This window comes from Falco rusticolus, chromosome 1, assembly GCF_015220075.1.
Source record: "Falco rusticolus isolate bFalRus1 chromosome 1, bFalRus1.pri, whole genome shotgun sequence".
Taxonomy (NCBI): Eukaryota; Metazoa; Chordata; class Aves; order Falconiformes; family Falconidae; genus Falco; species Falco rusticolus.
In genome coordinates this window covers 47468365-47492185 of record NC_051187.1, presented here as the reverse complement: position 1 = coordinate 47492185, position 23821 = coordinate 47468365, and the positions used below count along the sequence as shown (strand labels likewise).

At 39.5% G+C, this 23821-nt stretch overlaps 1 protein-coding gene across 1 annotated transcript; it reads right to left on the bottom strand.

Annotated features, from left to right (window-relative positions):
• Positions 1-1493: 1493 nt before the first annotated feature.
• On the bottom strand, positions 1494-18413 carry GASK1B (golgi associated kinase 1B). Its single transcript, XM_037377946.1, has 4 exons — positions 17134-18413; positions 10387-10601; positions 6448-6674; positions 1494-6142 (listed from the first exon to the last, which is right to left on the bottom strand). Exons 1-4 carry the CDS (start codon positions 18125-18127, stop codon positions 5935-5937), a joined length of 1644 nt encoding a protein of 547 aa, XP_037233843.1. The 5' UTR covers positions 18128-18413; the 3' UTR covers positions 1494-5934.
• Between the last annotated feature and the right edge of the window lie 5408 nt (positions 18414-23821).

Below are 23821 nucleotides of genomic sequence, written 5' to 3'. Positions count from 1 at the left end.
TCTGCTGATTCTAACTTCAGCTCATATTTCTTGAGACGTGGAGACCAGCCTGCACAGAGTCCAAAATTCAAAACCTCTCCAAGGTTTTAAAAAGTGACAAAGCAAAGCCTTTACATTAATCCCTACTGCAGCTCACCTGCCAGGTTTGACCTGCTCAGTATCATGAGGTTCTTCTAGAGTTCTTCACTATTAATCTGTCATATGAACACACAAAAGAGCTTAGCATCATTTGCATCCTTGGAAATGCCACCGTTCACTGCCTTCTCCATGTCAGTGATGAAGATGTTAAACAAAATTGGTCGGAGGACCCCATTGCCTGCCTCTTCCATTCAGAGAAGCTCCACCTTCTGCTTGCCATCTTTTAATCAGATTTCAGTCCACAAATAAAGCATTCTTCATATACCATGGAAAATTTGTTTTTAATAATGTCATTTCAATATACAGTTTATGTATTTCATGAATTGTAAAAGAAGATACTGCTGCACTGCTCATTTTAGTTTTTATTTCAAATGTTTGCATTTGGCTAGGTAAGGACTTCTCACAGAAATACACGTGGAACAGGCTGATAGTCTTCAAAGAAAACTTGTAGATCCCGCTTGGAGCCCACAGATATTTGTTGAGAGAACTTTCATGCCAAGTTCTATACCTGTGCTGTATCTCAGTTACCTCTTATTAATATTTGTTTGTCACTCTCTTTAGGTCTCCTTTTGACCTTAGAGTTCAGTTCTCCAGTCTCTGAGAACAGGGGTTAACCCAATTCAAACTGTTTTGTCTTAAAATGGGATAATTCAGTGGAATTTTAATGAATTTACACAAATGTATCTGAGATAATTTAGAATAAAGTATGCAGTAATGTGCAAAAATCAACAATTATTTTAATAAAACAAATCAAATTACTTCGTATGGGAAAGAAAATGTTTGAAAATGTTTCAACACCTTTGCGTTTCCCATTAGTCCCTCTTAGATCATGGGGAAAATGTAAACGTCACAGACCAAAAGTCCCTAGGCTTCTTTAACTCTGTGTGAGTCTCTATTCCACATGGAGTTCAGCGTCTTTCTCCTACTCCTGTACTTGCTCGTGGTCTGTTATGTGAGTTTACCAGTCACATACGGGCACCACCTTTCCTGCCCAATGTCAGTGTAAGCAGTCGTCGGCAGAATGGCTAAAGAAGGCAGCACACACTGATGCCGCAGTGACCAGAAGCTCCACAGCTACAGTGACTCAGCTCAGTGAGAAAGAGTTACAAGTCTCGTGAGTAAACGGCTAGAAAATATTTCCACAGGAAGAGGTTCATAATCTGGTTTGGATTGTTTCTGTGAAGAAGCAGTTTCAAGGCCATAGTTCTTTCTAAACAGTATCTAATGAGACGCATATTACATTAATATGTATTACAGCTTTGGTATTGCAACTTAGAGATCTGAAGTGAAAATCTGATGAAGATAATGTTTTATTGTGTGCATTCCTGGACATTATATGACAATAGCAGCAGAGATCCAAATACTTCATTACTTGCACTAATGCTTTTACTGTTTCTAATATGAGGACAAATAAACTGCACAAATTCCAAAAGAAAATGGAAATTCAATACCTATTATAAAACTCATTAAAATATCTGAGTTGATACCACTCTGGCAGTTTAGCTTAGATACAAACATATTGCAGTTTTTTTCTACAATTGTAAGTAGAAAACTTTTAAGGTTATATCAATGTGTTAGCAAGGGAAGAGTTAATCCTTTGAGAAGAAAGCTTTCATCCATAATAATGTTTTGTTTAATCTTCAACTTGTGTATATCCGAAATTGGACTTAGGCTCACAAATACAATTTTACATGTAAACAGCAAATTGAATAAACAACTCTTTATTAGCCAAACTGACCATTTTACAGAAACAAGTCAAGGTATATATACATATACATGTATGTTTGTGTTCACATACCCACACATGCATGAAAGTGTTCCCAGAATTGCTACTGGAAGGTTGTCCCTTAATGTACCCTAAATCTGTATTGGCTTGTTTGAAACTGGAATTTATCTTTTTTTTTTTTATATAGTGCATTATAGAATAAACACACAAAAAAAGAAGGAAACTGCTCTCACAGTGCTCCACAGAAGTTTTTGTGTCCTCAGCTTCTGAAACATTTGAGATTATTGACTTGCTGGCAGGCTCCCGAGGAATTTTAAGGCATCTGTGCCTGTGCTACTTATTTTAAGCTCTGTCTTCCAATGTTATGAAATCAGCAAACTCTCTTGACTTTCTTAGTAATTCCATTTCATGTGGTCTGGCTTTCAGGCAGACTCAAGAATGACATAATCGTCTTTTCCCACCCACAGGTTTTGGACTGTTGCCGCTGGTTACACCCTTCCCAGCAATGCGCGACATCAACCTCTGCCTGAGCCCATATGCCCCTAAATGGAAGACAACCCAGCGAAGATGACTACAGTGCAGTTTCTTGGCTTTCTGTCAGTCTCCACCAGAGGTAGAGTAAGGCTTCTTCCTCTTGGTTAATATTACTTAGGCTACAGCAGGAATGTCAGTCCAATGTCACACTTGTTTAAAAGGACACCGACTGCTCTCCCAACAAACCTTACTCCTGTTGCTGAAGGGAGAGCAGATACCTCCAATGTAACAGCAGTGAATAACCAAGCTCTGAAAAGTGCTTCTTTTGTTTTTTTTACTGGAGCATTTATGCAAATGCACTCCAAAAGTACAGAATTTTTCATTTCTGTAAAAAATCTGGAATTTGGCTGGTGTGTACTCATAAGCACTATCGCAATCAGACTTTGCATTATTAACAATACTGGGTTCAAGTACCAAGCTCCACAGCAACAGGATATGGAGAAAAGGCATTTTCTGAAGTTTGCTATCACCATTAGAGACTTAGAAGCAATTTACAGTGCTGCCCCACTGCCCAGTCTCGCACACCCTCTCCTGACTTCCCCGAAGACTTAGGAGCGTGTTTGTATGCAGAAGTGATGTGGCATGTTGGCAGTGCACACAAAGCAAGGCCTCCAGCTGCGCTCAGTGCAATGCTCAGGCACCGTGGCAAGGTGACGGCAGGATGCACTCAGCCTTGCCCTAGGCACAAATTCAGACTTTCAGAGAAAGAAGTACTCCTTTGCCCTTGGAACGTGTGATGTGTGCAGCAATGGCACAGCCCAGTCTGCCTTGGCCGTCTGCTCTGGACTTGCTGGTCCCTGCAGCAGTTCTGAGAAGACAGTGCCTTTATGTGCCTCTCTGGTCCGTACTGGACAGCACAGGGAGACACACCTGTTCTTTCCCTTGTACTTTCTACATAAACCTAAATACTGTTTTGCCCTGCAGATTAGCTCTAATGACAACTTGATCTGTACGCCTCTGACACCAAAACTGTCTAGTAAAAAACACCATTCATTTCCTAAGGGACATTCATTTGCAGGATTTGTCCCCAGGAGGTCTATTCTTTACAGTTATGCTTTTCATGCTTGGTCAAATTTTTAAGTACTGCACAGCATCATGGCTACTCAAACCTCAAACTCAGGACTCCTGAGAGGCATTGCTCCAGGTCAGCTTCAGGGCAACTACTTACTAGCTGGCAATTACATTGCTGCTTTAAGAGCTGGCACTGAACTGCCAGGAAAATAAAAAAGCACGTATAGTGCTCAGGGAAACACTAGTTAAGTCCAGAAGAAATGGTAAAGAACACATAGAGTTATCACCATAAAAATAAAGGACATAACTTAAAAAGATAAAAAAATCCTGACTTCTGATTTCTTTCTCGGGCAATGAGTCAATTGTGGGAAAAAATACATCTGGGCAATGTGAGGCAATGACTCGGCATCAGGACGTGCAGGCTAAAGATAGAGGAGGAGTATTTAGAAGATAGAGTTCTCATGGGACTTTTCTTCATGATCAGGTGCACTCTTGTATCTCCACTTGGCCCTCAGAACCAAGTTCAGCGCAGCTGAGAGTCATGCTTTTCTCTCAATCCCAGCAGTGTGTGCTAATCCATTTGAACAGATCTACCAGGAAGAAAGCTGTGAGATCAGCTAGGAAATGAGACAAATTGATCGCAATGGTCATCAAAGAGTGAAATTCACTGCAACAGGAATTCCATGTGAATTGGATCCAGAGGATTATTTCCTTCTCTAGGTTCTGTTCACAGTGCAAACTACAGTAATATTTTTGTTTCTGTGATAGAAATTACTTGGCTAACAAGTCACAACATTTTAAGAAAGTGATAATATGCAAATCCCATAAAATTCCACTTTGGTGCTATTAAAAATTTCAAGGCACTCTAAAACGTGTCCTCTCAAGGCAATAGCTAAGTTTTAGGAAGTTTTTACAAATTTATCTGCCCTTTGATGACAGAATAAAATAAAAGATTATTTAGATGGCCAAGCTCTTAAAATTTTACTAAGCATCTTTAACGCTGCTTATAATGAGATCTATTTCTTCTACTAATGAGAATATTGTTACCAGCTGTTCTGACACTAAGAAAGAAAATCTGGTTTAGCTGCAGTGGAATTGTAGTTATTTAAAACGTTAAATCCACCCATCCACATTAACATCAACATGAAACATTTTCGTTTCTCATTAATACATTACACAAGCACTTTCAAAAACATGTAAAAATCTTATACACCCTGTATTTCTATACTATACCTGAAGACAAGAGTAGCTATGAAAGTATTCAACTTCTGTCATTACCTTGCAGCAAGAAGATAATAGATACTTCTCTAGAAAGGTGGTAAGAGTCTTTCTAAACTGATGGGTAGAAGGTATATATCATGATAAACTATATCAGCTGGTATTTTATTTCTGGAGCAGGTGAAGGTTAAGAATCCAAAGCACTTATCTAGTCTTCTCCAACAACCTTACCTGTGGGAATACTTGGGGTATTGCCCCTGCAGGGGTCAATCCGAATGGAAAACCAGAGCCTGAATTGCCGGCTGGGGCTACGCACACAGCACAAACATTTTCTGTACTGAGTTTAACAACATTCATGTCCTTAGTAGGTCTGCTTTTTGATAATATTCTAAAAAAATTCTTGTCAGGAATGTTGCAAAAATTAAACATACATTTCTTTAGCAGCATATGCATAAAATGCTAAAGCTGAATTTCTTTTTTTTTAAATAGTGATAATAAAGGATGATTCAGTGAGTAATGGCCCATTAAGGAATAGACAGAAAATATCAGATTATCCACCCACACATCAAAACAACCTGTACTGAAAACAGTACATTGTAACAAGTGACTCATGATGAATTGCACTCCATACTGGACAGGTTATAAACTGTATTTGTCAAATTAATTATTAATGTTAAAGCCATGTTCACCTCACTCTGTTTTTACTTCATGTCCAGTGCAAACACCCCTGCATTTAAAAGAGCTGAATTTAGTCTGCAGATTTCAAAAGATCAAAATAAAATAAAACAAAATAAGTCTTTGGAAATGCTGGCATTTTAGTACTCATAATCAAAAAGACAAATTCCTGTACTAGATATGTTTCATCAGGTAGATGGCAATGACAGTTTTCATCAATGTATTAAGTGCTTACAAATCTCTCTTCCTATTTAAATTTGCAATAAAACTTTTACTGACTTGAGTGAGGGAAGTAAGAGTAATCCAGCCTGAGGTACTGAAAATCCTGTTGCTAATTTTCAAACAGTTTAACAGAAGGAGTTATGGTACCTACATATTACTACATTATTGTACCATTTGGTTATTTTTCGTTTCATTTCACCGGTGACATAGAAGAGACTGCACTGTCTTAAGCTGCAACAGACATTCAAATGTTGCTTTTAAACCATGTAAGATTTCTTATTTTAAAATAAACTTGAAAGTTTGCAGAAAATAAAAATTAAATAACCCTATGAATTAAATCAATTTTACTGTCAGTTTTGCCTCATACAATTTTTTTTAAAGACTGTCTCTCAGACAGAAACAAGGCTGCTTCATTCATTCATGGGCAATACTTTGGCTCCATGTGCATTTATATAAGTAAGAAGAATTTTGGACCTCCTTTCTATTACATCAATAAGCTTTTCAATTCCTTTTCTGCCTCCTTGGCTCTCCCAGTATATTTTGTCAAGGAACAAAGACTGGAGCAGCTTCTCACGTAAACGCTGGCTTTTCAGCACTGAAACTGCAGATTGAGGGAATCTGGAAAAGCACAAACACATTCATCAGCTTTGCCATCGCTCTGAATTGCAATATTTATGTTGTGGTTTAGCAATCAACTCTATTGATACAGACTGAGACTCAACAATGATGTCCATGCATGCCTAATCATATGCACGTAAATTGTATCTTTACAGTTAGTAAATGTAGTGGGATTACTCACACATTTTTAGACACACCCTGTAAATGTCTTGGACCGATGATACCTATTCCCATAATTTAGTGTCTCATGCTCAATCTGGAAGAAATTATCAACGCCTTTACAAATTTAATAACTTAAAACTTACTCATTGATTCCTTGTAGTATTTTGAAGTCAAGATTGTCCTCGTTTCTGTCAAAGAAACCCTTATTGTCTATAAAGGTCAAGTGCCTTCGATCATGCCTTCTCTGAACTATGTGTGTCAGGTCAACAGCGTCCTGGTCACTACATTTCGACTTCAGTCCTTGCTGCATGCAGGAATCCTCCTTGAGAGGTTTGAATCCACAGCAGTTTCTGTCTAGTCGATTATATATCTAAAACAAAGCACAGCAGAGTGCCAAGTGAAAACGATACCGAAGTATTGGGGGCAACGTTCCACTGTAAGACAGCGCTCACGAACACAGCTGACAGGACAGCAAGCTCAGGACAAGTACCAGTAAAGTCAGCCATGAAACGGCATTGAAGACCTGGTCCCCACACTTCATGTACTGTTAGAAGCGATTTCTTAGAGAGTGTAATATTTTATCCATTGTATTTGTTATGTCAGTAGAAACTCTTTGAAAATAATGGAACAATACCACTGTGTAACTGCAATAACAAGATGGTGAATACAATTCTATTCTTTGCAGAAGGCTGTAGGTTTTTTACATTTTCTCTGCTGGAGAACAATAGAAATGGCACAGCCTGACACACACAGAGGGTCTCCTTTTGCATGACCTGCTAGACAAATACTATGCAAACTAATTGAAAAGATTAGTAAGGGGCACAGCAAACCATCGGAAGCTAAAAAACACATTTACAATCACAGAGAAGCCTCTCTGAGTTGCATTGTGGCATATACTCTAACAATATGATGGTCTAGGCTATTTTTTTCCCCATGTGAACCCTTGCATATTCATTGTACAGCACTTAGCTGGAAAGAATGCATCTGGTCTAACTTTAGTGGTGTATAACATGAAGCATCTCTTCTGACTTAGTTGTTTATGTTCCTTTGCACAAACAATGACTAGAACGAAGCACCCCCGGAGCAAAGGATGCCATTCTATGATAACCACGTAATACAGGAAGGATAAAACTCCTTGAAAGTGCTTCTACCCCTATTGACTAGATGAGAGTAAATACATAACATTGCTAGCAGCCTGAGTGCACAAATAGGCCTTAATTGCCCTAAACAGCCCCACCTGGGACCCACACACATGCCCCCTCCATCCATTGGGCCCCAAACCCTATTTAAACTCACCTCAGCCTTCCTCTAAGCCCTTTTGGGGGGTGAATTTGCTGCTTGTCCTGCTCCCTCCTGCTCCTGGATTGCCGCTTGGGGTTTCTGTTTGTTTGCCTTTGAGCTGGCTCACTGTCTTGCCTGTGCCTGATGCTTGCTGTGCTCTCCATGGGACCTATGGCTTGCACCATCCTTCCTGCTGGGCTGCCTGCCCTGGTGCTCTGGGGCTTGCCCTTGGCTCTGCTCGTCTCCCCAGGGTGCAGCCCTGACCCTTCTGGCAGAAGCTTACAGACTGGGAGTCTGGTCTGATGCATCTAGGGCTTAGTAAGTAACTTATGAAAAGTAAACATTATTTTTTGGTCCTTTTTTGTTGTATACGACTAACTCTTCAAACTGCTCTAAGCATAAAAACATTAACGTTCACATCAGCCTTCTAAACTTAAGTTTTATTTTTGTGGCACTCTAGTGAAATGAACTGTTAGGACTCTTCTGATGTAGGCCTATGCTGGCTGTTAAAAAAAAAAACAACTCCTGATTTTGTTCATCAAATGGAAATCTGAGGGTTGTTTTGGGTTTTTTTTTTTAAGTTTATAGCACCATTGCCATCAGTCTTGGTGGCAGTGTTTATTTTCAAATGTGAAAATTCTGAGGAAAAGAACACATTCCTCTCTCATTAGCAGCATTCAGCACCTTCTGGCACTGTAGCCCCTCTTGCTTGTGGTGTTCTAGTTCATGGGATCCCTCGTTCAACTCATCGTAAGGCTTTGCAAAAAGTGAAGCAGAGTCCTTCTAGACAGACTCCTTTGATGTATAGCCCTAATTAATTCACACCAAACTTCATTACATGCATTAAATAGATGAGGAGATCATGTTCTTACAGACAGCCTCTTCATAATGTCACAATTCCAGTGTTAAAACAGAATGATGGGACACTCTGGAATTGATGCTGCAAGATTAATAGTTTAGCATTGCTTTTTGTCATGTATTTATGTACATGAGAGGTCCAAATTCCCAAAATTAAAGAAGCCATTTTAAATTTAATGTCCTTATTTTACTTGAGTTCTTGCAGAAGGCAAGTGGATGTCAGCTATAAGCATTTCTCAGCCTGCTCCCATGTTTCATAGCATTTGAAACTAGAGATTAGGAACATCTATTATGGGCACCAAACTCCTTTTGAAGGCAGTATATTTACTAGAGAATACTTTTTACCATTATTCTTTATTTCTGAATGACTCATGAAGCACCGATTGTTGTTTTCTTAAACTCAGAACCCCTTCTTGGCATTTTTTTGTCTTATAGCCTTCATGTTCTACTGCTGATAAACTTTAAAGTGAAGTCTGAGAGCTCCCAGATAAATTTTTAATCTTTAAGAATGGTAAGACCTACTTTCACTCACTTTCTGGAATGCATGTTCTTGTCTGCTAGGCAAGTGGAGCTATAAATCACTCTGATACCAGCTACTGTTGTAGGAGTAATTTGTTTCTTTGTCATGTAAAGTTCAATCCTGCTGATACAGTTCAGTCTTGTTGTATTCTACTTTAATTGACTGGTCCTTCTGGGTAATAGCACTTCTGTTATGAAGATTAGAAATTTGCCTTAAAGACCTTAAAATTCAAAATCAACGCAACTCATGAGAACTTTTAAACTGGTCAACAAGAAAACAATGGCATGAATACATTAACTCTGATGCAATCTCTACTGTTCCTGCAGGGGCATTACTATGTTAAGCATCAGAATAATCCACACATGCCTTTATACTTGCTTATAGGGGGATTAAAGATGGAGTCATTAGTCAAGTGATGATCTATTTTCAGAGAAGAATTGAATGCTCTTTTTAATGTAACAAGTCTGCAAAAATGTAACCCCAAAAAAATGGAAACATCAGTTTGTCCTTGAACCAGACTGAGAAGGATGTGGTTAGGCTCTGTGTAAGCCAAGTCATGATTTTTATATTTGAAGTAATGTAACTCTATTAAAAGCTGAATTATATGAACAACCAAACACAGTGCATAAAACTAGTGCTTGCTGCAGTTTTAAATAAACCAGTAAGTGCTGCAGGAAGCTCAGTCACCTCAACTTGCCTGGTAGGCAAGGACAAGTGGAAGTAGTGCCATATCTCAGGAAGCCATAAAATTGGCTTCCAACCAGGTGGTTTTGTTCACTCTTATTAATACATGGAATGTATTGGTATTCTACTGCGTAATTGCTAAACTTTAGCCACACAAGATACCGCTGAGCAGAGCCCTGGTTTGGTGTTATTTGCAGAGCCAATGATTATATGCAATACCTAATTGAAGAACAGCAGCCATATGGTTCATCAGTTGCAGTTCCACTCTCCTTACGAAGTCACTGGCTAGGTTTTTAAAAAGAAGGAAAAATAGTCACTACAGTTGTTACCTTGATCCAGCTTTCAGCTGACCAAAACCACCTGAATTACCTCTGGGCACTGGGGAGGTGCAGGAAGAACCACACAGTAAAAAAGATGTACAGTTGTGAACATAGTCAGGAGCTATGTTGGGAGAACCAAGGAGTCAGTGTGCCTGCCTCAAGATGAAGCAAAACAAGGCAAAAGCCTTTGCTTCCTTTTTTACAAAATGAGTCAGTTAAGTTCCTGCTCTCTTTCTCTGATTATAAATTGCATCTTGGATATTTTAATCATAAGAAACAACCAGAAACAAGTCCAAACGGTGCAACTACAGCTTTTCCTCATTTCAGAAAATGAAATAAACAAGAATTACTTTTCTAGGAGTCCTATGTGTGCTCACATGACTTTTGAGGTAGATTGTTGCATTCAGTAAATGTTTTACCTGCAGAAGAAAATCAAAGAGTGCCATCTTGGACCACTCGTGATGATGGATGTCAGTACAGCCCCACTCGGCTTTAGGAACTTTACCATTCTGCCAGCACTTCTGCTTCAATAGCTGCTGATACTGCCCCCAGGTCAATCTCACTGAAGAATGGGTACGATTATCTGTTGGGATCAGTGAGGAATCCCAGAGAATAACAGGACAGGCTTGACCATCTGAGAAAGGAAAGACAGATCATCAGAGTAGTGCGATACTGTAGACTTACTTCATCATTCTTTAGACATTGCTTAAGTATCAATAATTATGCCTCTTTGCAGATGGGGCAGGAAAAATGACCAGACACTAAGAACTTGATATCCTTTGGTTAACGTGGTCTTACTCGACATCTAAAACCAGCCACCACAGAAATGGAAGAAGCATAGACATTACAAACACCTTCAGTGTACAGAAGGCTTTCTTTGTTTGAAGCAAGAGATTAATGTACAAAATAGTGTACTAAACCAAACTACTAAAAAGTTTATAGGTAGGTTAAGGAGCTATAAAGCCACTGTGAATCAGTGGTGTAATTCTCAGTGAATGGCTGATGACTTTCAAGAGCTGAGAATTTGTCAAACTATTTTTTTCTGCATAATGGGCATAGAAACACTACAAATACTTTACTCAAAGTGGATATATATAATCTTATGTATTTTAGACCTATAATATATGATTTCACAGCTTTGAAATGACATATGAGAATACTAGAGTGAGTTTAACGTGAATAAACACCTTGACAAGATTTTTTTTTTACCCAGACATAATATGAGATCTGTCTTGTATAGCTGGTATTTTGACCAAATTCTTTAGTTCTTCTATGTAAAGAATATTCTGCTCTTCCCTGAAACTAAGTCAAGAGCCTTAGCTTTGATGAATTCAAGTGTCCAGAGTTCTTAGTGGGAAGAAACTTCAGCAAAGAATTTAAAATTAGCTTTCCCAGTATAAAAACTGATAAAGAATTTCCCCCAGTATCAGGTAACAGGCAAATCTATCTTCTTGGGAAAGTGGGACTCTCCTTTTCACTGTTGATGCAATTTTGCTGCTGCCTTAAACTGTCCAGCACCCAGGATTTACTGTGATTATACTTACACTAAAACAAAGAAATCCTTTATAATTTTGGATGTAGACAGAAGACCAAAATATGTCTTGGGTACTGAAAGGAGAAACAGTTTAACCACAAAGCTGCTATTTACTAAATAGCAAGTGCTGGAATCTGTATAAAGCTTTAAAGTTTATTTATTTCATCTGGAAAGCCAATGAATGTAAAGTCCAAACTATTGCACACCTGTCTCAAGCCAACCCAGCATGCAGCTCCACCACCTCTTTAACCACCCTCCCAGTTGCCCAATCTTTCCTTAGAGAAAGTGTCCTTCCACTTGGAATGGCAATTTCCCTTTCACTGGAACCAGTACTATATCAGCACCATGCTCCACACTTTCCTCCACCGAAAAGAGTGCTGAGCACTCCTGAAAATCAGCTTCTCTACTGAGGTGCCTGGATAAGTGTTTAGGAAATTAATTTGGGAAATCCTAGCCATTCTCTTGCTCTGGCTGCATGACCTACACTGTAGATGACTTTAGCCTACTTGGGTCAACTGTTGGCTAAACTTCTTTTCCAAACCTGTTTGAGAAATAAACATTGGGAATTATCACAAAAAAAAGACAGCTTTCTTCAGGACCAAGTCTGACCCATTATTTTTGTCTCTCCAATAACAGCTTACGTAATGTAACTATTCACAAATTCTTCCACAAACCAAATATGTAAACTGTCTTCTAACAAAACAAACATCTCCTGTCTACCTACATGATAAACAATAGTAATATAAATACTTGAAAAATATGAATAATAGCTTGCCAGTTTCCATTAAGCGACAAAAACATTTTTAAAAGACCAAGGCTAAATACAGGAAATGTTTGCATTTCAGAGGAAATGGGAGCAGAAAAGATGAGCCAAAATAAAATCTTTAAACTCTGTAATAGAAATTGAATTACAGGAATATGAAGCAGCAGCTTCAGTGAAGAGCAGTGACTCGAATTTTTGACACTTGCTGGAAAAACATGATGTTGAAATAAAGCAGATTAGGGGTCCGATTCATAGCTGCATGAATTGGCGTGACCCCGCTGAAATCAGTGGAGCTCTTCTGATTCAAACCTCGAGAGAAGGGGACTGAAGCTAACTGAATGGTGAGGAGTCAGGCCTGGCTAAGAATCAGCTTCAGCCTCATACGGCCAGAACTGAGGAGGTTCAGCACACTTCAGAATAAGTCCAGTGTGTTCTGAGTGTGCTTCTTTCCTAATCAGCTTTATTCATTAACACAAAGAGCTACTGCTTTGCTGCTGCTGTAGCAGCATCGCACTAAATCTCACCTAAAGCTGGTTGACTTAATTTCGCTTTCATCTGCCATTTTAGATCTATATAGCTACTTTACTATCTAAAAATGGTCTGCAAAATGGTATAGGAAAGGTTTTTCAAAATTTTTGTGGAAACTAGCTTCCTAGTAATTCCTATAAACTTTTAAAAGTCAAAATATTTCTAGACATTGCTTAGGCCGTTAGGAGCTACTGGCTCAGGATATTCAAAGTTGAATAAACTAACAAGGTGAAACCTCGGGATGCTGAGATGAGACTCCCTCAAAGTGCTCAGACTGTTCCATGCGCATTAGGTAATGCATTGCTGCATGGCTTCTTCAGCAGCATCACCTTATGGATCCACATCACTGTGCAAGTGGTCTGTATGCTGCTGAACCCCAGAGATGCTCTGGCAAATGTTACTCTTCCATCTTGTGCTCTAACTTCTACCTACAGCATTTTTTCCACCTTTCTCAAAAGAAAATATTTTTAAACATGCCCCTGAGCGCATTACTAAAGACCAAACCTTTCACGAAGTAATTAACACCCTTTTTCAAACTTATTCACTGTAAAACAGCACAGCTCACTACTGCCACGTTTGAAATAAACAGTTTAGTTGCCCAGGTATTAGCAGGAGAGGGTAATTTAGTGTGGAAAGATGAGAGGGACTGACATGCAGAGCATTACTTTAGAGTTTAAGATAGAGTTTGGGGGGAATAGATAAGGGACAGAAGCAGAAAGCAGAGAAGTTAGGCCATTTACTTTTTTTCCCTCTGCACCTTATTTGCATGTTTCTATCCTTTGCTTATTGCTGGATGTCAATATTAAGGAATGCATGAAATGTGCATTAGTTGCTCTCTAGACTATGGGCTGCATTCTTTATCATATTTTAACTTCTCTACCCAACACAATACTGGAAATATGCCCTCTGGTACCCCTCTGAGAGCTACAATGCTGGTGTAAGTTGTTTTGTTATTTGACAGAAAACATGACAGATAAATTGAAACATTTTAGAGCATTCTGAATGCATAAGGCAGTGTTAGATTTTTCTTATTCTTTGCCCTGACATTAGCAATTCATAATATCTTTGACTGCTTTTCCACAAGTTTTGGTGGGATGGCAAGGGCAGGCTGACGGTGCAGGGTGTAACACAGGAAAACCTATGAAACTCCTTTATCATCACGTGGAGGCTGGGGAAGCAAAAGGACAAGTACAACAGCGGAACCATCTATCATGTCATTCATCTATTTGCACTAAACCAACCATGAAAGACGTTACTCAAAGGAAGAGTTTCTTGCATGTTTTATGAAATAGAAGTGGTTCTGGGCAAATAGTGGGTTCAGTCTTGAGCTTAAAAAAGCCCCAATGAATTGATTACAGCTGTGCTATTATTCTCAGCCCAAAGTAAAACATTTAGCCAAACTTATGACAACAGAAAACCAGGGGGGAAGAGCAGTGGTTGCCAGCATGCAGTAATTTAGGCTCTCAGCAAGTGGCACAATAAAACTGTGTGGCGATAGCCATGTATTTTGTACCAAGAGGTGGATGAAGAGCTCAGCCTTGTTCCTATGGTGCAAGGAGGTCCCTACAGCTGTCAGCTGCAACACAGAAGCGAGCCTGCTCCAGCCTGGCAGTTACTGCAGTTGTAGCTCAAGCCCTGACAAACAGTGGCATCATCCCAAGGTGCAAGTGGTGCTGCTGAGTTGGGGGCAATATGTGCAGTCATTTTACTTCTGTGTAAATTAAGGTGTGGTTGTGACACCAAGCAAGGTCACTTATGCCTTTTCTGTTCCTCAGGATAGGGTGATGAAATAAAGAAGATTCTCAATCCTGTGATATTAATGTGACCATCCCAAAACTCTGACACAAACAGTCAGCCTCCATTTTCTTCACAGTAGACATATTTTTATGGTTATTTCTTGGTTTACAGGCTTATCCTTCTTTGCTTATAGGTATTTTGGAGCTCTTAACATTTTTTACACGTTGTAGGTAGCAATAGGAGTAACAAATGGCTGTTTGCATATGCTCAGAATCATGCTCTTTGAGACTAGAATACTGAACTGGAAACGGCTTTACCCACCAGTACTGCTCAGGCTTTTTATGTTCCACCAATTCGTTGCAAAAATATGAGAAAGTTATCACGCCTGATTTTTCCATCTGATGGAAAAATAAGATAAGCCATAAAAAACATCAGTTAACACTCAGAAAGGTTTCTGACTGACTAGGGGAGGCAAGGGCAGCAGACAGAGGACTTGCATACAGTATTCTGCTAGACTTCAAAAAAAAAAATCAGTGGGGGATTTGTGGGAATAGGGGAAACAGAACCTATACAGGGATTTACTAAGTAGTTCTTTGAAAATGCTTTGGACAAAATGAATGACAGTTTTGAAAAGTCCATTTTTTAAGATTTTAATGCTACATCAAACATGTCCTGTTAGATCACATCACAACTGAGGCAAGCTAAAGGGATGTGTTGTGGAGTGAGAGAGATGTCAGCCCAGAAATTGTGTACATTCATATACACATGCCCAATCTCTAATCCTGCACTGCTTGCTTTCCCATATGAATAACCATAAGTCACGCAAGCTACCATGTAAAAAACTTTACAGTGCAAATGGGTTATAGAAATGAGCTCACTAATTGTTCATATTATTTCTAAGGATATTTTTTTGCTTATTTTCTCAACATAGATGTCTTCCAGATTATGCCAAACACAAGCATGTAAACAGTAGTGAGCTCAAGCAGATGTTAGATGTTGGGCATCTGAGGTCCAGCATATTTCCAGGCTAAAGAAACGGAGAGAGAAAATGTACAATAACTGTTCCAAATGCTCCGTTCCTCTTTTAGCTGGAAAAAATGAAGGGAGACCAAAACAATGTTATTTTTCCTTCTCATCACCTAGCAACACTCTTTTTACTATAGGAATATAGCCAGTTATGAGGAAAAGAAAACTAAAGAGGGCAGAATGACACTCTGTCCCAGACAGTCCAAAATATACTGGAAGGTGACAGGCATTAAGCAACACAATGGACAATTAGCCTAATAGCAGTTTTCAGAGGCTTGCAGTCTGTCATCTCCACAGCCATACTGTGCACAGATCCTCTAACTGAAATACCTTAATGCCTTATGACAGCTCTATAGCAATAAAGCTCGATCCTAAAAATAAACCAGGCACAATGTATCTTCCATGCTCTGCAAGTATGAATAATATTCAGAAGCCTCTAAAATGTTGTTCCTAGAGATTCATTCACATTGTTGTACAGGCTGCCAAAGGGAAGGTTTACAAAGCAGGAAGAAATTGAAGATCACTGGGTCATCTTCCTGCTGTCAGACTTTAGAAAGTCATTCTTGCACTTTTTTTTTTTTTTTTCCCAGAAACTCAGACTGGTATATAAGTATTTGGTTTAAGCTAATTTCAGCAGCAAGAAATGAACAGCAATGATTCATTGAAATGCAACGTAATCCTTTTGGATTGTGATTTGTGACTGTACAAAAATAGCAGTTAGGCTAAAGACATTTAACAAGACAGCAATGCTAGAAGTAGACCTCTAACTCAATTACATGTCTGAAATCTGCCTTTAAATTCACTAAGTTTAAAAATTGAATTTTTAATTGAAAACTTTATACCAATCTTGTAACAGGCATATTGAGATATTTAATGTGTATATTTGTCTGCATAAGATATAGATGTGTGTAGTGAACCTCAAAATGTACAGCAAGATGCATGGAAATGTAGTTTGGATTTTTTTAATTACCAGGGGAGAGGGAAGCACTTTTTAAAAATGTTACAGTTTCCAGATGTATTAGTGCCATGCAAGTAGCAACAAACTTCAGCAGGAAGGTCCCCTACCTCTCAGAGTAGGTTATCTGACTAAATACAAAACCTCCCCTTTCCTACCACCTGTTTGAGACAACAATACTTTATTAAAGTCAATTCTAAACAATGAGAAAACCTTTTAAAAAACAGAACTGCCCATGGAATCAGAGGGTATTCTGGAATTTTTTACTGGTTTCACTTCAGGCAATCCAGGCAATCTGTACAACATCATGCAATCTATGGATGACTCCTATTTTTATTTTTTTTTTTCCTCTCCTCATTCGACTTTCATGGAAGGGAAACTGTTACCGCCTCCAGCAGCTCAGTGGTATTTGAGCTAAACTCTGGGGTACTACGTCCTTCGGACAGGATAATTGCTCTGCAGAAGTTATGCGCAGATACCAGCTTGATTTCCCTGTAACAATGGGGTTAGTTGTCAGGCTCACAGGAGTTAAAGGTGGTGGCTGTTGCCCCATTGTTAATGTGGGAGGGGGAAGGAAACCTTGGCACCCCACCTGCAAGCTGAAAACGGTAGGAATGCATTACCTTGGAAGAACTCCAATCTCCTGCTTACAGAAGGTAAGCTCCTGTTTAGCCCCAAGATCCTATCCAAATGAAAGGCAAATACCTCGCTCATGTCGAGGGGTCTTTTGACGATGCCACAGTGTCCCTGATTACAAGCAGTTCCTGTGGTGCTGGGACCTCTTGCAAATACTACCAGGACTGCTTTGCGAGAAGGTACTTCTTGGATTTTCTTTATCTGGGAATCCGCCAGCGTGCGCATGTGCAGGATGTCATCTTTGCTCAGCCATGGGGGAGAGCTCTCGCTGTAAATCCTGATGTTGCTTTCCTCAGGCTGGAGCTGTGCCTTTTTTATAGCTCCAGAAATCCCCCCAGGTCTGCGGTGCCCCCTCTCCCTGATCGCTGTTCCTTTATGCCTGTATTCATCCAGCTGGCGCTTTCTTGCTCCCAGAGCTGCTCCCGTTGTGCCCACAGCATGTGTGGCCCTCCCCGGCCGATGGCCAGCGGCCTCTTCCTGGCCCAAAAAAGCAGCTTTTGGAAAATGCTGCCCATAGGACAAAGGGGTTGCATGTTTCTTCCTGCGCTTTGGCTTCACCGTGCCTCTGATGTTAGCAGGCTTGCTGCGCTTGGACCTCAGGGTGATATAAACTACATTGGGTGGCAGCAAGGTCCCATTGCTACCAAACTGGGGTTCCTGGAAGTTCGGTGGTGACAGGGTGCCATCCAGTGGGATGCCCAGAAAAGGAGTTTGGGCTGCATCTTGGAGACTTCTGGAACTGATCTTCTGGTGTCCTCCTTTGTGCTGGGGCAAAACGTGACCCACTTGACTGACGAGGAATCCCAGGTAGATCACACATGCAGTGCCCACTAGCAGATTCCTCCTTGCCCTTGGGCGCCTGCAAGTCCAGACCCTCAGCACCCGTGGGGAGCACAGGCAGCAAATAAACAAGTTTTTGATTTTACTTGGCTGAACAAAGGTGGTCATTTCTCCAGTGAATCCACATGATGAATGCAGCATAAAGTCTTCTGTATGTCCCAGCCAGGATGATGATGATGATGCATGATTTCCCTTCCCCAATTTCTATTTCTCCTTTTCCAAACAGCTTCCAGCATGGGTGTTGGACAGAGGTTACTGATATGCCTGGGAAAATGTTTAGCACTAAGGATACTGACACTCCACCTTCTCAAGCTGTAAAATTCTTATCAGCAACCACAGGGGAAGTGACTGGCTTCAGAGAATGAATGGAGCCAGCTGCGTAAGCAAAGTTTACTGACTTGTCGTCTAAAATATCTGAAGCATCTCCTTTGCAAACTGCTAAAAGAAAACAGTAGTATTTCATTACTCATATATGGCACCTGTGGCGCTCTGTTTTTAAGAGATAGAAGTTCTAGGCGAGACAGTATGCACGTAGAAATTTGTCACAATGTTTTTCACTTTCTCATTACAGTATAAATTAAACACCAAAATCATACAATACAGGCTCAATTTGCAATCTCAGCTAGCTGTGTTCCAGCATTAAAGAAAAGTTTCTCAAAGCCAGATTATTATCAAATTTTTTTGTCTTCACTAAGCCTCATGTTATATATAACTATATATGTAACTATTAGTTAATTATGTACATATTCACTAATAAAAAATATATTAGCAGTGCCAGATTTCCATAGTTGATTATGACTATAGTTCACATGATTCATAAACACAAGTTAAAGATGAAAGACTGTTAATTCTCTTCACTCTTGTGAAGCCATAAATAGGAACTAGCTATACTTTTTCAAATAAAATGACAGTGATTATATATCTTTTCAAAGAAACAAAGATAGAATAAGTGCACATTGTGTGTGTGTATATATAACTATGAAAATATAAAATCTCTTACCTATTCAAGTTGACACATCCATCCTTCTGGTAAACTCCTTAGGTTAATGAAAATAGCTTAGTAAAAGATGATGTTCTTAAAGTATTCTAGCACATATTTCAGTTTTAAGTATGGTTCACATTTAGGAATTTCATTGTGAGCTAAATACTGTTTGAAGCTAACTGTACTGAGAGGTGGTTTGCATGTGAACTGCTGTAAACTTGCATGAACCTCATGTTATTAAAAAACAAAAATAATCAAACAACAAAAAAAAACCCCACCAAACCAAAACCCAGCAACTTCTATTTTAAATTCTGTAATGAGAAGTCCTGTGAATTATGTGCCTTCCAAAAGTGCATTCCATCCATTTCTAACTCCTGAGGGCCATCTAGTGCACTGCATGCAAACATACTGAAGAAATTATTCTCCACGGTTTTGGTTTTCTTTGGTGGGGGTTTATTTTATTTTATAATTTAAAATACACAGACACACCACCCCCTGGATTTTAGAACTTTTGGGAATCGTATGTTCTTGTGACGTTAAATGAAAAAACATAGAGTGGCTTTTCAAATGCTATTAACGTGCTATTAAACAGCTCAGCAGTGTTTCCTACTTGTGCTTTCCAAAATGAGGCATAGCATAGTCACACACAGCTGGAAAAGTTGAGGCAGAGACGTTAAGGGCTTGTGCGGAGTTAAGCCGTGAGATGCTAGCAGAGCTCTGACTTCTGACTCCTTGCACAGTCTAAGTACAAAATAATAATTGTATATTATTGAAAAAAGTACATGTTCACTGTAATTCAAGCTAATGGAGATATTTTCTTCTCCGTGATTAATACTAAGGGGAATAGACAGTTAAGGAATTCTTTTGTGTTTCAGATGAGTCCAACCTGAATTTATAAAGATTTGTGAGTGAATTTGTTCACTGGCCGCCACCTTTCTTTACTTTTTGTCTAAATGTGTATTATCAAGTTATGATTTCAGCATCTGTGACTTATCAGAAAGAGCCTTCATATCACCTACTTTTTCCAAATCTGATTTATTGAAGGGTTAGGGATTTTAAGAACTATTTCTGGCCACATCTCCTTTTTTTTTTTTTTTTTTTTTTAAGTTCAAACTTGACTGAAGGGACGTAGCCCAAACAAAAAAATAATATTTCAAAAAGCTCCAGACAAGTGCATCAGTAAAGGCAGTAAAGATGCGGCTGCTGCTGCTGCTTAATTTTTTTTTATACTTTACAGAAGTTGCCAGAGACTAACATTATTAGATCAGTCCTAGATGCCTGAGGGTCCCTCTGAAAGAGGTCACTAGTGAGAGGCACCAGGTTTCCAGTCCATTTGACCGACGGACACTGCACGTGGCTCACAAGGAGAACGGCCTTCTATACCCCATTTCATACCAGTGCAAAATATCATCAGTTATATGGCTAAACCCAGGGCAAATAAGGGTAACTGGGTATTGCAGCCTGACAGCAGGATTTCACCCATAGTGCGTATTTACACATACCCACGGAGAAATTGTTTTTAAATTCTAAGATAGGCTTCACTTATTATTTTTTTTTAAAAAGGGGGGTGGGTGGGGGTTACACCTCCTGGATTCTGTTTTGACTTACTGCTGATTTTGACAGCAAATCATTCGGCATGAAGCTTTTATTGCAGTATAAGAAATGCAATTGTCTTTGAATTATTTGGGGGGATTTTACTTTATATTGCTAATGGGCACACAGCTGCTTTTGTTGGAAGTATATCATGCTGCCAAAATTGTTTTCCAATGCCCAGTTCTTGCATGTAGACAGCACCATGACCTGTCCATCACAATAAAGCAGTGCTGAAACACAGTCCGTTCCAGTTACTAACAGCTTTCCTTTGCTATGACATTTCTCTTAAATTTTAATTTCGGAACTTATATAAACCTCCTACTGCAACTGTTTAAAGAATATCTGGATGAAATTATAAAAGGATATGGAGAATTTATCTTCACTTATTTCATTTGTAGCCTTGAAATCAAAATGTGTTGAACCCACTGATGTACAGTGTTGACTGCTGAGGGGTTTTTTTGAGGCTTTCTAAATGTGATGATAGCAATAATATTTCCTTTATTTTTCATGTTCAGAAGGGAGAATTCATTCTTCAGAATGGATGGTGGTAGGAATCCAACTAAATAGGATTCAATATCTTGTTAATTTAGCAGGCTTTTGCCTCTAATTTAAAAAAAAATTAAAACTAACATATCAAAAGACATTCTTTTCTCAACTCTTGTGGTATGCTGCTCCAGTGCCCTTCTGGATTTCACAAAATAGTTAAGGCTGGAATGGCTATGGACTTTTTTTGAAAACAAATGTTTATTTTGTGCTTCAGGAAAGACAAAAAAAATGCTTCTTGTTCAGGTGGGTAGTATTCCTCTTTCTGCAACCATTACTAACCCAAAGCTGCAGCAGGGCACTAAGGGGCATTACTAAGCTTCCTTAGGGTATTTCCTCTGCGGTCATAAAATATTCAAGACCAATTTTTTGAAAGATTGGACTGAACAATGCTAGCTGTCTAACCAAATTCTGGCCTACGTTATTGCAATTTGCCTACCTATATTTACCCTGCAATGTCAGTTAGACTCTGTATTTATTCCTTGCCCTAAACTACATCTGTGGTATTGCCATCTGCATCCATTAAACTCAGCTTCTCATGTCATTTCTTTATATACCCATATTTCATGGCCAGTGTTATCCCTTCCTATGTTTAGGAACACAGGAATATCAGAACTGATATTGCAGAATAGCAATGAATGGAAGAGGGGAACTTAAATATAGTTTGACAATGTAAACAAAGAGCTGAATTGCAGATTTGCAGTTATTTTCTTTGCAATTGTTTAACTTCTGAAATTCACCTCCACCCATACCTGCATTAGTAGAAGAAACCAGATCAACTTCTATTTATGTGAAGGACTGTCCCCCAGGGTGCTACGGACGGTGCTGGACAAGCTAAGGCTCGGAAGTCTTCCTAGCAGGCAGGCTCTGGCCAACCTGCAGAAGAGGGGTGGGCTGAGCCAGTGACCACGAGTCACAACCTCCTGCACCCTGAGCCATCTGCTGGCAACCTCAGAGAGCACCATCCAGTTACTGAAATGCTCTGCTCCATTTTCAAATCTCTGAAGATGGGAAGACAACAAAAAACCATGGGCAGGCAGGTCTTCAGCCACCCCCAGGACAGAGGGCTCCATCACGCGCAATGGTTACTCGGGAAGACAAACACCATAACGTCACATGTTCCCCGCTTCCTCCTTCTTCCCCCAGTTTATACACTTAGCATGATGTCATATGGTATGGAATATCCCTTTGGCCAGTTCGGGTCACCTGCCCTGACTGTGTCCCCTCCCAACTTCCAGTGCCCCCCCAGCCCTCTGGCTGGCAGGGCCCAAGGAACTGAAAAGTCCTTGATTTACCACAAACATCACCCAGCAACAACTAAAAACATCAGTGTCCTGTCACCACTAAGAAAATTAACTCTATCCCAGCTGAAACCAGGACAAATAGTAACCCATTTCTGCGGAAATAACAAAAAGTCGCTAATTCACCAGAAAGTTCTCAAAACCACCTATTCATAGGGTTTACACATAAATCGCCCTCCCCTATGGCATCTCCTATAGCCTTCCTTTGCATCCTTCTTTGTCCTACCAAGTACAGTTTCTTCCTTCTCGTCTGAATTATAATTCATACTCCTTTTTTACAGCTTCTTTTGTAGGTGATCTTCCTTCTTTAACCTAGACGAAGTACAGCCTTTGGGGATAGTGAATACCACAGCTGGAGGACTTAAGAAAAACACAGAGGAAACCATTTGTAACACCGCACAGGTAACAATATTATTATTAATACAAAAAAAGCTACCTAGCAGCTAGTATGTTTTTGCTCCAAAATGTCAGATTAGGTATTAATTTTTGCCAGTATCACTTCTCTATTTTGAAGCAATACATCTCCCGTTTCTTCATCTAACGCTTCCTTCTTGCTCCAGTCAGTCATGTCAGTTTTAAGGGAGAGGGGATTTAAAGATACTTGGGCTTTTTAGTTTTCCAAGATGTCTCAGTTTGGTTCCTCACACTGTAGGTATGACTGCAGAAATTGCTGTGATTCAGCAAAGAACAAAATACTGTCTGTGGTGGACTGTAGAGCATTTTGCAATAAAAGGCATTCTTGAAGTGGACACTTGTTATATTCATCAAAGGCTCTGAAATTTGAAATATGAACGTTGTCATTTTCCATTTTAGTAAATGCTCTGCATTCATGGACTTCCTTTCCCATATACTTTTCATCTCCAACAACCTATGATTTCAATAAAACCAAACAGCACAAGTGAACGCATTGGAATCTGTCCGCACTTGAAGAGTTTCTTGCTTACTCTCAGTGTAATTTCAACTGGTGTGTTAATGAGGAAAGTAATACTCCAAAACCAGCGTGGTTTGAAAAATAGTGAGGAACAGATGGAACAGTGAGGAACGGGTATCAGCTCACGTGGGGTAGGGACAGTAATGAGAAGTGATTGCTGATGGGCTCCTCTGAGACCCATTCTTCCAAATGAAACCAGGGGCAGGATTTTTGGAAAACATTTTTGTTCAGTATCAAGATTCTTCTGAGCCAAACCTCAACACCCTTCTCTATCCCTGGACACCTGAGAGGATGTAGATTCATGCTGGGTCCCTTACTGTACATGCTCTTGCTTTCTGTGTGCAGGCAGTTCATTGCAAAGGTTTAACATTTTTCTTAGTTTTCCTTTTTTCTGAATAATGTAACATGTAGACTCACATTGCCTTTAGAATCAAACGCACTTCTCCCCCCGAGGCTACATTTGTGATTATCATAAGGGATGTTGT